At 49.0% G+C, this 14,904-nt stretch overlaps 1 protein-coding gene across 1 annotated transcript in view; it reads right to left on the reverse strand.

Annotated features, from left to right (window-relative positions):
• LOC117885530 (alpha-1B-glycoprotein-like) overlaps positions 1 to 14,904 on the reverse strand; it is a 129,475-nt gene that overhangs the window by 97,240 nt on the left and 17,331 nt on the right. Inside the window, exon 7 of the mRNA XM_034786803.1 lies at positions 7,327 to 7,623. Within this exon, the coding sequence (XP_034642694.1) occupies positions 7,327 to 7,623 (297 nt within the window). The remainder of the gene's footprint in view (positions 1 to 7,326; positions 7,624 to 14,904) is intronic.

A 14,904-nucleotide genomic window follows, 5' to 3' on the forward strand; every position in this document is an offset into this window, starting at 1 on the left:
GTCTCTAAGGTGCCACAAGTATTCCTGTTCTTTTTGCGGATACAGACTAACACGGCTGCTACTCTGAAACCTGTCTTTATACATACAGAGAACATGAAAAGGTGGAAGTACCCATACCAACTGTAAGAGGCTCATTAATTAAGAGAAGCTATTATCAGGAGAGGAGAAAAACTTTTGAAGTGATAATCAAGATGGCCCATTTCAGACAGTTGACAAGAAGGTGTGAGGATACTTTAACATAGGGAAATAGATCCAATTAGTGTAATGACCGAGCCATTCCCAGTCTCTGTTCAAACCTAAGTTAATGGTATCTAGTTTGCATATTAATTCAAGTTCAGCAGCTTCTCATTGGAGTCTGTTTTTAAAGCTTTTCTGTTGCAAAATTGCCACCTTAACATCTGTCACTGAGTGATTAGAGAGGTTAAAGTGTTCTCCTACTGGTTTTTGAATGTTATGATTCCTGATGTCAGATTTGTTTATTCTTTTGCCTAGAGACTGCCCGGTTTGGCCAATGTACATGGCAGAGGGGCATTGCTGGCACATGATGGCATATATCACATTGGTAGATGTGCAGGTGAATGAGCTCTGATGGCATGGCTGATGTCCATCCAGGACACACCACACGATCCATTGTCTACTGCCAAGCTCTAAGATATAACTGCATTTGTTCCAATCCCTCAGACAGAGACAAACACCTACAAGGTCTCTATCAAGCATTCTTAAAACTACAATACCCACCTGCTAAAGTGAAAACACAGATTGACAGAGCCAGAAGAGTACCCAGAAGTCACCTACTACAGGACAGGCCCAACAAAGAAAATAACAGAACGCCACTAGCCATCACCTTCAGCCCCCAACTAAAACCTCTCCAGCGCATCATCAAAGATCTACAACTATCTTAAAAGATGATCCCTCACTCTCACAGATCTTGGGAGACAGGCCAGTCCTTGCTTACAGACAGCCCCCCAACCTGAAGCAAATACTCACCAGCAACCACATGCCATACAACAAAAACACTAACCCAGGAACCTATCCTTGCAACAAACCCCACTGCCAACTCTGTCCACATTTCTATTCAAGTGACACCATCATAGGACCTAATCACATCAGCCACACCTCAAGTACTCCTGTTCTTTTTACATATATATTGTTAGAGGTTCATAATGTAACCAAACAGTTCCTGTCTGTATTCTGTTAGTTCAGAGATCAAAAAGAGATGTTAACACTTAGATGAACTGTGAATGTAGTAATATCATCCTTCTTATTTCTCTTTGAAGTTTGTAGTAAACTACCTGTAAATGGCTGAAGATGGGTAATTACCTTATGCTAATCAATGTAGCTAATTACTGGTGATGCTTAGAAAATAAGAGGCCTACTTCAAAGGGACAATGCTTTGCCTATTGTTCACCCAAGAACTATATGCTGTCCAGAGGCTGCAAGAGAACTACAAGATAAAAGGAATCTTGGGTCCTGATCGTGTTATCTCAGATCTGCTTAAGCTTCATCAGGGGATGTTTGAGTTGCAAGACTGAGGTCTCCAGTTCCATTCTGGATCGCCCTGATATTGGACATTGGACTGGAACCTATGGAACTTGTTCCAAAAAGTTCTTTCAGAATTCTAAAGCTCACCATCTCTACTACGAAACTGACCTAAGATCTCTATTCATACCGGTATGTACAATGATCTTTTAACCTATACTCTCCCTATCTTTTCCTTTTTAATACATCTTAGTGTAGTGAATAAGAATTGGCTGGAAGCACGTATTTGGGTAAGATATTCATTAACTTGGTGGGTAAGTGTCCAATCCTTGGGGACTGATAGAGCTTTTTATATGATGAACAAAATGTTCAGTAATATTTGACTTGGCTGTCTGTGTGGGTGCCCAAGGCTGGGTTGCTTTAAGGGAACGGTGTTTTCGCTTCTGGGTAACCAGTAAGGTATCGTGGAAGCTGTCTTGTTGCTAGCTTGGTAAATCTAAGTATTAGAATAACCATCAGTTTGGAGGATCATCTGCCCCGTTCTTTGCCGTTTGCCCTGATTGAGCAATCTCAGTGTGGGCCCTCTGGAGCCCCAGTCACAACCAGTTCTATACTTTACCCTCTCCTTAACCCTAACCCTAACCCTAACCACTGAACTAACCCCTCAGTCCCCAGCACAAAACCTGTTAACGGTTTTCAACTCTTTTGAATGTACTGACAATCTGCTGCTTGAAAACACAGATTACTGCCTCTCAAAAGCCTGTTTCTTTACCTGTTTATTTATGTTACTATTGGTAGTAAATATTAATCTTTTATGATTCTCTTTTGTATGTACAACTCTTGTTATTCCTAGGCCCAAAAGCTCAGAATCCTGTTAGCTAAACTCTACTCCCAAACAGTGTTTTGTTTTAGACTAATGAATGTCTATAATCATAGTTGGTCTGTAATCAGACTGTTATCCACTTTACTTTTACCCTCACCTTTTTGACCTACCCAGATATCCAGAAAGCAACTGCTAGTAAATGACGTGTCATTGCAATAGACTAACTGGTGTAGTTTATAAGGGATGCTTATAAATGCTCACTGTGGTTAATAAAATATTAGTAGTTACCAACATTTACAGGGAATATTTGTTATAATACATGTATTCTATAATCAGTATAACTGCAAACCATTAAATAATGTATTGATTAATGTCCAAGTCATTAAGAGCAAATTGTGGTGATAGACAGTCCCAGTAGTGATAGATCAGGGTTGAAAGGGACCTCAGGTCATCATCTCATCCAACCCCCTGCTCAAAGCAGGACCAATCCCCAGACAAATTTTTACCCTAGTTCCCTAAGTGGCCCCCTCAAAGATTGAGCTCACAACCCTGGGTTTAGCAGGCCAATGCTCAAACCACTGAGCTAGCCCTCCCCCTCATCACAGGTGTCACTGGCTTATTAATTAAAAAAAAATCAAAATACAAGAAAGGATTTTCTTTGTTTTAAACCAGTATATAAGGTGTGACTTTGGGGGAGTGAGTTAGAGGTGAAGTAAGCTGCCAACACTTCTCCAGGCTCAGAGGGTTTGTACGTTTTCCTTTCTTTTCTCTATAGACTGCAGTATTAAGGATTGATCCATTGTCTTAAATCAAGCTTCAGCTGAGTTGGTTATTTGACAACATGTGTTATTAAAATAAATACGTACCAAGATACATTTGAAAACCCATAAATATTTTTACATCTCTATCTTCTTTGTAAACACTGCCTTCTCATTGAAAGGTACATACCTCATTTGCCAGGCATAGTTCAGATTTGGTTTCCATGCCCACACCATGGCCCGTTGCTTTGTGGTTGTTAATAGTTTAAAACTATTTACGCTGATCACTACAGAATAGTTATTGGCAAGACCATATCGAGGGAGCAGATGGGCGATCACAGTGTGTCTCCCCCTTTCACTCACCTCTTTTCTTCCTCCTGCAGTAACAGATGAGAGCAGCAATGGCTCCAACCAGAAACAAGAGGCCACCTGTTGTCAGCAGAATATCACGGGTACTGTAAGAAGCTGTTCACGCAGCAGAATAAAAAAAGAGAGGGAAGGGGCCATGAGAACAGTCAGACATCCCTGAGAAAAGTTCTGAGACCCACAAAGGAGTCAGATTTTGGTGCAAGGGCTTTCTAACCACTGTTCACTGTTGTCTATGGTACGTTCAGTCTGTAATAGCCTTGTTCCAAAGAGGGGAAGGATGGTTCAGTGGTTAAGGGGTTGGTGTTGGGTATTGGATATTGGTGTTCAATTCCCTGTTCTCCTGCAGGCCCCCTGTGGGACTTACCCTCTTCTTGCCTCCATTCCCCATCTCTAAAATGGGCACCGAAGGGCTAAATGAGGGGTTGGGCGACGGCGGCGGCGGCGGCGGAGTGAGCAAGCTGAGGCTGTGGGGGCGGGGGAACAGGGGAGGGATAAGGGAGCAGAGGAGGGGCTGGGGCTGGGGCTAGCCTCTCAGGCCAGGAGCTCAGGGGCCGGGGAGAACAGTCCCGTGGGCATGATGTGGCCAGCGGGCCATAGTTTGCCCACCTCTGGGCTAAATCTATTAACAACATTGTGAGGGGCTCAGATACTTGGGCCATGGAAGTGTCATAGATAGAAAGGACCTGGGAGGAGAAGCGGGGTTTTCATCTCTACTTTGTTTTCTATCCCCATTTGACATCTGTCACCTCATCCGACCTCCCTTTCCCAGGAGAGCTCCTGGGGATGGTTCTCCTTGAATGGGAGTAACACAGGAAGGTGAATTAAGAAATTAGGGAAGTCTGACCTGTCCCAGTCACATTCATAGTGATGTTCACAGCCCGGCTCCTGGGGGACGGGATCCACCTCCCGCTCACATTCTCCTCATACCCGCAGGTGAATTCCCCGGTGTTGTTGGGACCGGCCTGTGGGATGCTGAGCACAGAGACATTCACAGAGCCTGTGCCAGGTTCCATGGTGCTGATCTCAGACCCCATGTCCCTTGGGGCAATCTTGACTCCGTCCTTGTAGAAGTGAAATCTCCACTCTCTGGCATCCCTGGAGACCGCGCAGATGATGAGCAGGGGGAGTCCTTCACTCACTGCTCCAGAAGGGGGATCCAGCCTCAGCACTGGCTGGGGAGGGGGATCTGTGGGAGCAGCAAAGGAGAGGGGTCAGCTGGGACATGGCAGTGCCCAGAATTCAATTTATTCAGCGCTGACCTGTGCTCTCTCTCCAGAGCCTCTTGCTTCACGTCAGGATCCTGAGGGGTTCCCCACTGAAATAAGTGAGAGCCAGGCTAAGGGGTGGGGATGGCTTCCTTCAGATACAATATGGGGCTGGGATGTGGGGGTGAGAAGGTGGCCAGGATGTGACTCATTTCCTGTCACTTCTCCATTACTAATGTCTCAGCCCCTTGTATTTATGGAGCCGTTGGCAGCTAGGGAGGGCTCAGGTTGTCTGGAAATCCCGCCTCCTCTGGGCAGACTGAGAGCTGGATGCCCTGGTGGGATTCTACCGTCCCGGAGGGTAGAGGTGCAAGGCGGCCATGTTGGATACCCAGGTCTGTGTCCAGGCTGGTGGAGAGGGGCTGGCTGTTCCCAGCAGCGATATCCCGGCCAGATGGGCATATCTCACGCAGACAGGTGCATGGCCCAGAGCCCCTGGCTCTGTGATGCTCTAGGGGTGAATGAAGCTGCCCGTGGATGAGCCCCCAGCTGAGATGCTCCATCAGCCCACCATGTCGAATTGGATCCTGCAGTTTAGTGAACACCAGGGGCAGCCCAGCATGTGAGGGGAACAGGCTCTCCGGGGAGTTATTTGGTGTGCTCAGGGCTCAGGGAGAGGGATGGGGCCGCACTGGGGTCTGGAAAACAGGCGTCAGCTTTAGATACCAAAGAAGGGTCACATCTGGCAGGGATCTGGGAGGTGAGGGGCAGATGTTACCAGGTTACATTCATCTCAGGAATAAGGGGGAATGGAAACTTCTCCATGGGAAACTCCCGGCACCCCTGTGCCTCACTGATCCCCAACCCTGCACTGTGCCCATATGTAACACAGCAGGAGGCAGGGTCTCCCTGTGTGGGATCCCCTGGCTGGACTGCTTTAAGGGACAGGTGGTCTCTGTCTCAGCTGTGAGCATCAGCCAGTCACTCCACTGGGACCAGAGATCTTTTTAGAGACCAAATCCCTGCTTTGAGAGAAGAATTTGCATTGATGGCGCTTTCCCCTGGGTGCTGAGCACCTGTGGGTAGCACCTTCTTCTCATGGGCAGCAGGGGATCCTGAGGGCATTGGCGCTGCCAGGGAGTCGGGGTAACATCAGTAACTGCTCCCGCTTGTGATAATAATCATGAATAAAGAGGTGGGGCTGGGACCTTAGAATTGGTTGCCCTGTCAGGTGGGATGACAGTGCAGCGAGCTCCCCCACAGCAGTGCCCTCTCAGTGCCAAACTTTACTGATCAGCTGGGAGCCTCTCCCCACTGCTGGGGTGCCCGACCTCACCACAGTGTGTCTGACACCAGGGCCTAACCCCTGCCACAGATGGGGGAGATTTGGGGTTTGTTTCCTTAAACCTCCCCAAGTTTTCAAAACCCAAAGTCGCACCAACACTCCCCCCAAACCCACCACAGGATCCAGAGAGCCAGGGAGTGACACTGACCTGGTGGGTGCCATGTCATGAGCTGAGTGACTGGGCTGTGATTCACCCCATGAATGGAGGAGCGATACCCTGCTACAGGGCGAGCAAACAGCAGGAGACGGGGGGGGATTCACCTGTCACTGCTATGGAGATGGGTTGGGTCCTCTCCGATGCTATTTCTCGCCCAGACACTGTCTTCCAGGATTCACAGCTGTACTTTCCAGCTCGCAATCCAGACATCTCCGACAGTGGAATCGACTCAGAGTAACTGTACCAGGGTGAGGGGAGTTCCTTGGAGTGGATTTTCTGGCCGTTCGTGAAGAACCGGATCCCGGACACGGTGGACACCCCAGCTGAGCACGTCAGGGTCACAGCTTCTCCAGTTATGTAGACAGGCTGCTGCGGGGACACGGTGAGCTGGGGAGCCAGGAGGGGGTCTGGAAAAGACAAGGGGGTCGGGGAGGAGACGGTTCCTACTTGGGCAGCTGGTGACACAGAAGCAGAGGAAGAGTGAGTGACAGAGCAGAAGAGGGCGGGATCCTGGACACAGACCCCAGCCAGCCCCAGCTCAGTGCCCAGGAACCACGTCCCCGCCGGGCCATGCAAACACTGAGCAGCAGAGATCTCACTGCCGGGGAACCCAGTGGGACCAGCGTCCCCTCCTTGGTACCTGAGGGGGCAGCTCCTGCCCAGGGCCAGCTCAGCCTGCAGGGGCGGGGAGGGGAGGGCTTGTGTGGCTGACGCCGGGGGTGTCGGGGGGCTGCCCCCAGCAGGCACAGACCAGGCTTCCCTGCACTGGTGGTAGCGACGTGCTCACAGCCATGGTACCCCACCCCCGGGAGCATCACACACTCCAGCTGGAGTCTGCCCCATTGACTCCAGTGGAACTACGGCCCAGTGACCCCATCTGGGAATATGCCCCATTGACTCCATGGGCAGTAGGGAATTCTGCCGTACTGGTGCTGGCAGGAGGTCGGGTTATGTGATAGTAACCAATCCTTCTCCTGACAGAAATCATGACTGAGGAATCCAGGCAGCTGCAGGGCCAAAGATTCACATTGCCCGGTCTTTGCTGATCAGCTGGCACCCTAAGCCCACTACAGAGTTGCTGAGATGTGTGGAATGGGGCTGACCAGAGACAGGGTGAAGCTGAGGTGTTGGGGTGGGCTTCAGATCCCTAGAGACTCTCCCATCAAACAGCAGGAAAAACAGGGGCTCACCTGTCACTGTGATGGAGACGGAGTTGCTGTTCCTAGATGAGATCTCTCGATTGGATTCCTGTCTCCAGTACGCACAGGTGTATGTCCCAGCATTTCCCTTCTCAGCTGTGAGCTCCAGCCAGTTTCTTGTATTTGATTGTTGGACTATGTCGGAGCCCCACAGACTTTTTTGATAGAAGAATCTGTATCCCGAAGCCAGCTCATGTCCAGGAGCCGAGCACGTGAGGGTAACCCGCTCCCCTGGGAGATACACTGTGTACCTGGTGTCCAGAGAGAGTGTGGGGGCCGGCAGGGGATCTAGAACAGAGGCAGAGGGGTCAGTGGAGGAGAGGGAGAGGCCACGATAGAATGAGGAGAAGGGGAAAGAGATGAATCCTGGACAGACATGATCACAAACCAGCCTCTCTCACTGCCCAGCAGCCACCCCCACGCTGGGAAATACACCACGGCAAATAAACCATGGCTCATCTCTCTCTCTCTCTCTCTTCCCCCCCCCCACCCCGAGATCTTTTTATACATCCCAAGGCCAGTAGGGACCATTGTGATCATGGACTCCGACGTCCTGTGTCACCCAGGCCCTAGGACTTCCCTGGACTGATTACTCTGTGACCTAGAGCAGATCTCTGAGAGAAACATTCAGGCTTGATTCAGAAATCGCCAGCTCTGCAGAATCCACCAAAACCAATACATATTCATCACCACAACATGTAGACAGTTGAATAAAATCAATCTGAATATTTACAAAAGGTCCCCAAGGGGAGGGGGAGCTGCCTGCCTAACTTGAACAGCTTTCCCAATGTTATGCTGCTGACAAATCAGACATTGTTGACAGTAGTGATGTGCAATGACTGGAAAACCGAACACACACCAATCTCGTTTAATCGCAGCAACCATCCCCCTCCTAGATCCCACTGCAATGCCTTCCCAGCCTCAGTGATATTCAATACCATCTCTGTCAGCAATAGTAAACTGAAGCCAGGAGAAGTTGTCACTGTTCATGACTAGGTTTGCTGGGAGGGTAGGGGACAAGGAAGTACCCTGACAGGACACTTACTTTTTCAAGCCAATGATAGCTGTGTGTATGTTAAAGCCACCACATTGCAAGACATACATTTTAATCTCACTACCACTGCAGGCAATCATATTATCTACTGACCTGCAGATAGAGTTTTGCAAGTAGCTCTTAGGTTCCAGATACCCTTTAATTGGACTAGTTTAGTACCTGATAGATTTCAGAATTTGTTTTCACTGTTACCAGAGGTTCGGAAAATCTCTGAAGTACAAGGGCAAATTCACATGCTTCAACATATATATCAAGTTGAAAAGTATGCCTTTCAGACAGCTTATAGTACTAAGTAAGATGTATTGTGTTTTATGACTAAGATTGTACAACAATCCCATCATATTATCACTATGGGAATGTTATTGCTTGTGTTGTTGTTAGCTAGTATAGGAGTGTGTTATTGTTGTTGTAAAGGACGTAATAATAGTAATGCCCTTCATGTCCATGCTCACCATGCATTGTCATTACATCCAATCAAAACCACTAAGGTTGAAGCATCTGATGTAGAATCTGAATTCCAAGACTTAATGCAAATAGAGATTTGAGAAGGTTTGTTGTACTAGTAGTACAAAAGGGGGGGTTGTGGAAGCAAAGAAAGAACTGACAGGAAGGGGATGCAATGTGTGACAGTTCATTAGCAAGAGTCAGGCTAATTGTAACCCTAATAACGTGAGATTTGTAGAAGCGAGGAATGTGTGAGGCGAGTGGGAAAGAACTGTGTGAGAAGTTGTTACGACCTTGTGTAGATAATGGGTAGAAAATATTGTATGTAGACTAGAGTCAAAACAAGTGAGAAAAATAAGATATCAAGATGGCCTATGTCTAAACAAAATGCAGCTGTTGCTTGTTATTGTCTGTAATGAAAGGTATAAAGGTTTGCTGTAATTGTTTACCTGTAGAGAGACCTGCTTAGCTCTCTCCCTCTACGCAATTGTTAGAGAAAATAAAGTATCTGACTTGCTGTACCCAAACAAAAAGTGAGAACTCTGTTATCCTCGACAACCCTAACCCTGCCCTGCCCCTCTCCAATTTATCTCCATCCTTGAATGGTGGAGACCAGAACTAGACTCAGGATTCCAGCAGTGCTCGCCGCAGGGCCAAATCCAGAGGTAAGATGACTCCTCGAACCCTGGTATGTTTGTATGTGTATGTGCCATCACCCCACCCCTGAGAGGCCAGGAGGAGCAATTATCCGCATTCTAATGGGGGAAACAGACGCCCCGAGTTCATCATGAGCTTAAAGGAGTTAGGCCCCCAACAAATCTCAATGGGATTTTGGCTCCAAACACCCTTAGTCTCCTTGGAGATCCCCAAGGGAAGTGACTGATCCAAGGTCAAGAGGAGAGTCTGTGGCAGGACTGGGAACTGGACCCTCTCCAAGTCCCAGTGCACTGTCGAATTGTCAAGGCACATCTGGCTCAGGGCTTCCTAGAATGTCTGCCATAGCACTACCTAGCAGTATAAATTGGACCCAGACCCACTGAGACTCAGTTCAGTGTCCAAACCACGCATCCAATCTGCCACCGCTGGGGAATATGGGATGCTGATCGCTGTGGTGTCTAGGTGGGTGACCAGCTCCCAGCCGCTCTAGGAAATAAACCCTGGTGTAGATTTTGCCAGGGAGAAGTGGCTGAGGAGCGGGGATGGGGAGGGCCCTTGATGGTCCTTGTACAGCCACCAAGGTCTCTATGTTCTCTCGCCAGCTGTAACTGGGCAGAGGCTGGGAAGCTGAGGCTGGGAGGATCATTGATGGAACCCTGACAGCCCCATTCCCATCGTCCTTGTCACCCCACACTGTCCATCTGGGGATTTTGGGGAAAGGAGCTCAGCTGGAGGTGGGGGAAAGGGTTTGGGGGACTGGCATTCAGTAGAGATCCATGTGTTTGTGTGTCTGAATTTGTATCTGTGTGTGTGTGTGGGTGGGTGTGTCTTTCCCTGCTGCCCCCTGCTGGAGGGGATCAGCCCTGCTCTGTGTGTGCGACATTCATCTCATTGGCTGCAGGTCCTGGATTCCCCAAAGGAAATGGGGTGTTTCGAGAATGTACATACTCCAAGAGAAGATGGAGACAGCTCAGAGGTCACATTGATGAAGACAGTGGAAGTCTCCACAGATTTCATCCTACCACCTGATGGCTCTACCCAGTACGCACAGGTGTATGATCCAGTGTCTTTCTGTGTTATATAGCTCAGGGTGTGTGTGTCACTGTTACCGGAGGAGATAATCTTTCCAGCAGCTCTGGAGAACTGAAATCCTGTAACAGTGTGATCACTGGGAGGAGCCAAACACATGAACATAACGGACTCCCCAGAGAGGTACAGCTGGCATGGGGGGGCTCAGGGACAGGTTGGGGGCCACCGGGGTGTCTGGAAAAGACAACAGGTGAGATTTCACTGCAGGAGAAGGCGCTCACAGAGCTGGGAGGAGGAGATGCTGGGGAGAAGGTTATTACTGGCTAACTGGCGTGAGGGAGGGATCCCACAGGAGGAAGTGTTGCTCCCGGAAATTACACTTCATCCAATCTGGCATCATACCACACCCCAATATAACACTGCATCTTGACATAGCCCCACGTTGCACCCCAGGATGTTACTGCAACCCAATAGGAGAGGAAGCTGCAGCCCTCGATACCTCCACACTTCACCCCAGTGCAGCATTGACCTGCAACCAATGTACCGTGTGACTTGTGTGTGATGTAGGAGATGAGATAGGTCGGCCCCAGGGCTAAACATAAAGAGAAAGAGGCCTTATTCTGGACTGATATTGAGAGAGAGTCACTCAGCATGGATATGGCCTCTCCTGGAACCTGATGTATTGTGTAATCACAGGATTAGGGCCCCGGCTTGTTGTGTATTTGGTTGTCGTGGTAATACAATCTTTTTTTGCTATGGCAACTGAGTTTGATTATTAGGGGATAGCCCAGCAAGTTTTAGCTGGCTGTTGGTTAGTTCTGTGTGTGGCAATAAATGGCTGCTCCAAGGTTTACAGCTCTCTGTGTCTCCAGTGATTTCTTCCTAAAACTGTTGCCCCCAAGGATATAACAACGTGGCGATGAGGGTGGGATCCCTGTGCTGCCCCAGTAACAGAAGGAAGTTGAAGTTAAGGTACAAAAAAACCAAACAAACCTTTTTGCTGCTGGAAGGGGATGAGAACTGGCTTGTTTGCACTGACTGTGCAAACTGAAACGAGAACCATGGCTACACTTACGGGCCACTGGAACCTTTTGAGGAGACTATAGTACAATGGCCCATATATACTGAGTGTTTTGAGCTTTTTGTTATCGAAAATGACGTTGCAGAAGAGAAGAAGGTGCCAATATTCTCAAGTGTTGTAGGGCTAAGACCTACTCCCTGCTACGCAGCTTACTCCACCCTGTTAAGCCAGAGACTAAATCTTACCAGGGTCGGCTCTAGGTCTTTTGCTGCCCCAAGCAAAACAAAATTTGGCCGCCCATCCCTCCCCCCCCATTTTTTGGCTTTTACACGTTTGCACTTTGCAATGTTGTTGTTTTGTTTTGTTTTGTGTTACTGGGTGCGGTACTGATGGAGCGTTGGGCAACGACTGCATCTGAATCTGCTTGAGCCGGGTGTATCTGCCTGAATTTCTTATTGAGACAGAGGAGCTGAAAAGCCCCATAGGACACTAGAGCGCCTGAGTAACTCGTGCCGCCTGGGATATGTGCAGAGGGGAAATACAGACTAGAGAGGGACATTTCAAGAGGCTTAAATCACTGCTTGCTTTGCTGCCCCGGTGTCACGCCTGGGTCTCTTGAAGGAAGGCTGCGGGGTTGTGCAGCCGCGGTCGGAGGCTGAGCGAGAGCCCTCAACAGGGGACAGTTATCTCCTGAGACAGCCCTGGGCTTTCCTGGGCACGCTCCGTAGTTCAGTCTTACTAGGAGCTGGGCTGCTGCTTTTGAGCGCTTTCTGCTACTTTCGCTCATTTCAAATGAGCCTGACGTTCCCCAAATCATTCACTGACATGGGTGAGGAGCGCGCTGGAGAATTGCCTGCTGTCCGACGGGGGCTAATCCCGACACTGCCACTGGATCAAAGGGTCGGGTCATTAGCTTTAAAAAGTTGTGGCTGAATGAAAGGATTTCTCCCGGCTCAGATTCGTTTCCAAGGGGGCGGGGGAGGGAGAGAAGAAGGGGGAAGCCGAGCTAACCCTTGAAGGAGTATTTCATGGCACTCTCTCCTGGTGCATCTCACTGAGCCCCACCGGCTGTAGTGCAGCGCAGGGTGACCTGGCTGGTGGCACTGACGGTGTTATTGGCTGCTCGGGGCTTCCTTCCCGGCCCTGGCAAGTTCTCGGCGGCTTTCTCGTTGTTCCTCGGGGGACTCGGGCTGTAGGGCTTTAGGAACATGAAGTCATTCTTGGTGGACTCCGGTGTCAGGCAGACTTTGTAGCACTGCTTGCCACATCCAGGCAGTTGGTGGGCACTTTGTTGCCCAAGGAGAGATGGGGCTTCATGTTGGAATTTTTGAACACATTGGCCGGAATGCTGCCCCTGGAAATGTGCCTCCCCAAGCACCTGCTTGCTTTGCCAGTGCCTAGAGCCGGTCCCGAATCTTACAGTGACATTGTGGGGTACTATTTTTCTCCCAAACCACTGATAATTGATGAATGATCTAGGTTCCACAAAAGAGACCAGAAAGAAGATGAAACAGTTGTACAATTTGTAGTAACTTTGAGAAAGCTTGCGAAACACTGAATTTAAGGAGATATTAAATAACGCCCTACGTGACAGGTTAGTGTGTGACCTGCACAGTGAAGCTATACGGAAGCGCCTATTGACAGGGGCTCAGCTTACCTTACAGAAGGCCGTTGATATTGCGATCTCCATGGAACTGGCTACAATGGAGGAACAATACATTGGTGCATCCCCTAGGGTGCATAAGGTGTCACAAGAACCTACCCACAAAACTGTGGGGAGTCAGGAATGTTACCGCTGTGGTAAGCCGGGTCACCAGGCATCAGAATGCTGGTGTAAGGACCTGGTGTGTCGACACTGTGGCAAAAAGGGTCACATTGAGTGTGCCTGTAAACAAAAGAAAAAGAGGCCTGCGGTCTGGCCGACCAAAAAGGGAACCCTGCATACCCTAGAGCAGACCCAGGATGACCAAGGAGATACCTCCTCACGAGAAGAAGAGCCACTCCACGTTTTGTCTTTGGCAGTGGGCTCACATGAATACTGGGTAACCCCGTTGATGGATGGCAAACCTATACGCATGGAACTAGACACCGGTGCAGCCATCTCGCTGGTCTCAGAGACTGTGTATAAAGAAAAGCTACAGCATCTTCCGCTTAAAGCAACAAAAACAGTGCTGAAGACATATACGGGAGAAGCTGTGCCAATGTTGGGCACTACTGATGTTAAAGTGGAGCTCAATGGACAGGCTGCTAAATTGCCACTGTTTGTGGTGAGAGGTAATTACCCAGCCTGAATGGGTAGGTCTTGGCTTGGGAAGTTCCAGCTGAACTGGGCAGAAGTGCAGCGAATGACTAAAGAAGAAACCGGTCTGAGCACAGTACTAAGGAAACGTGCTGCTGTTTTTGGAGAGGATCTGGGAAGTATGAAGGGAATCACTGTGACATTGAACATTAAACCTGACAGTCAACCAAAATATCTGAAACCCAGAACTGTGCCATATGCCATCAGGCTGAAGGTTAAAGCGGGCCTGGAGCGCCTGGTCACCAATGGAGTCCTAATAGCAGTTACCCATAGCCCATGGGCAACTCCTATTGTTCCAATAGTGAAGAAAGATGGCTCCCTCCGGATCTGCGGTGATTTTAAAGTCACTTTCAACCCAGTGTTGTGTGCAGAGCAATACCCGCTTCCCTGCATCGATGACCTCTTCGCAGGCCTGGCAGGGGGACAAAAGTTCAGTAAGATTGATCTGAGTCAAGCGTATTTACAGATTCACGTAGATGAAAAGTCCCAAGCGCTGTTGACTATTGTGACGCATAAGGGGCTTTATCGATACTGTCGCCCACCCTTCGGAATAACATCTGCTCCCGCTCTGTTCCAGAGGGCTACGGACCAGATCTTGTGTGGCGTGTCAGGAGTCCAGTGCTATCTGGATGACATCCTGGTCACTGGAAGGAATGAGAAGGATCACCTAAAGAATTTAGAGGCCACCTTACAAAGACTGGAAGAGTATGGATTGCGAATCCGCAAAGACAATTATGAATTCTTCCAGCCCTCTGTTGAATATTTGGGACACATCATTGATGCTACAGGTCTTCGTAAGGCCCCTGCCAAGGTTAAGGCTATTGTGGAGGTTCCACCTCCTCGAAATGTTAGCCAGCTGCGCTTGTTTCTAGGACTATTGCACTATTATGGAAAGTTCATATCACAGTTAGCCACACGGCTAAAACCACTCCACGGACTCCTTGGGCAGAACAAGGCCTGGAAGTGGACTGAAGCCTGTGATGTTGCATTTAACAAAGCTAAGGATGCATTGCTAAATTCTGAAGTTCTGACGCACTTTGATCCATCTTTACCCCTACAATTGGC

The sequence above is a fragment of the Trachemys scripta genome, chromosome 12 (genome assembly GCF_013100865.1).
Source record: "Trachemys scripta elegans isolate TJP31775 chromosome 12, CAS_Tse_1.0, whole genome shotgun sequence".
Classification (NCBI taxonomy): domain Eukaryota; kingdom Metazoa; phylum Chordata; order Testudines; family Emydidae; genus Trachemys; species Trachemys scripta.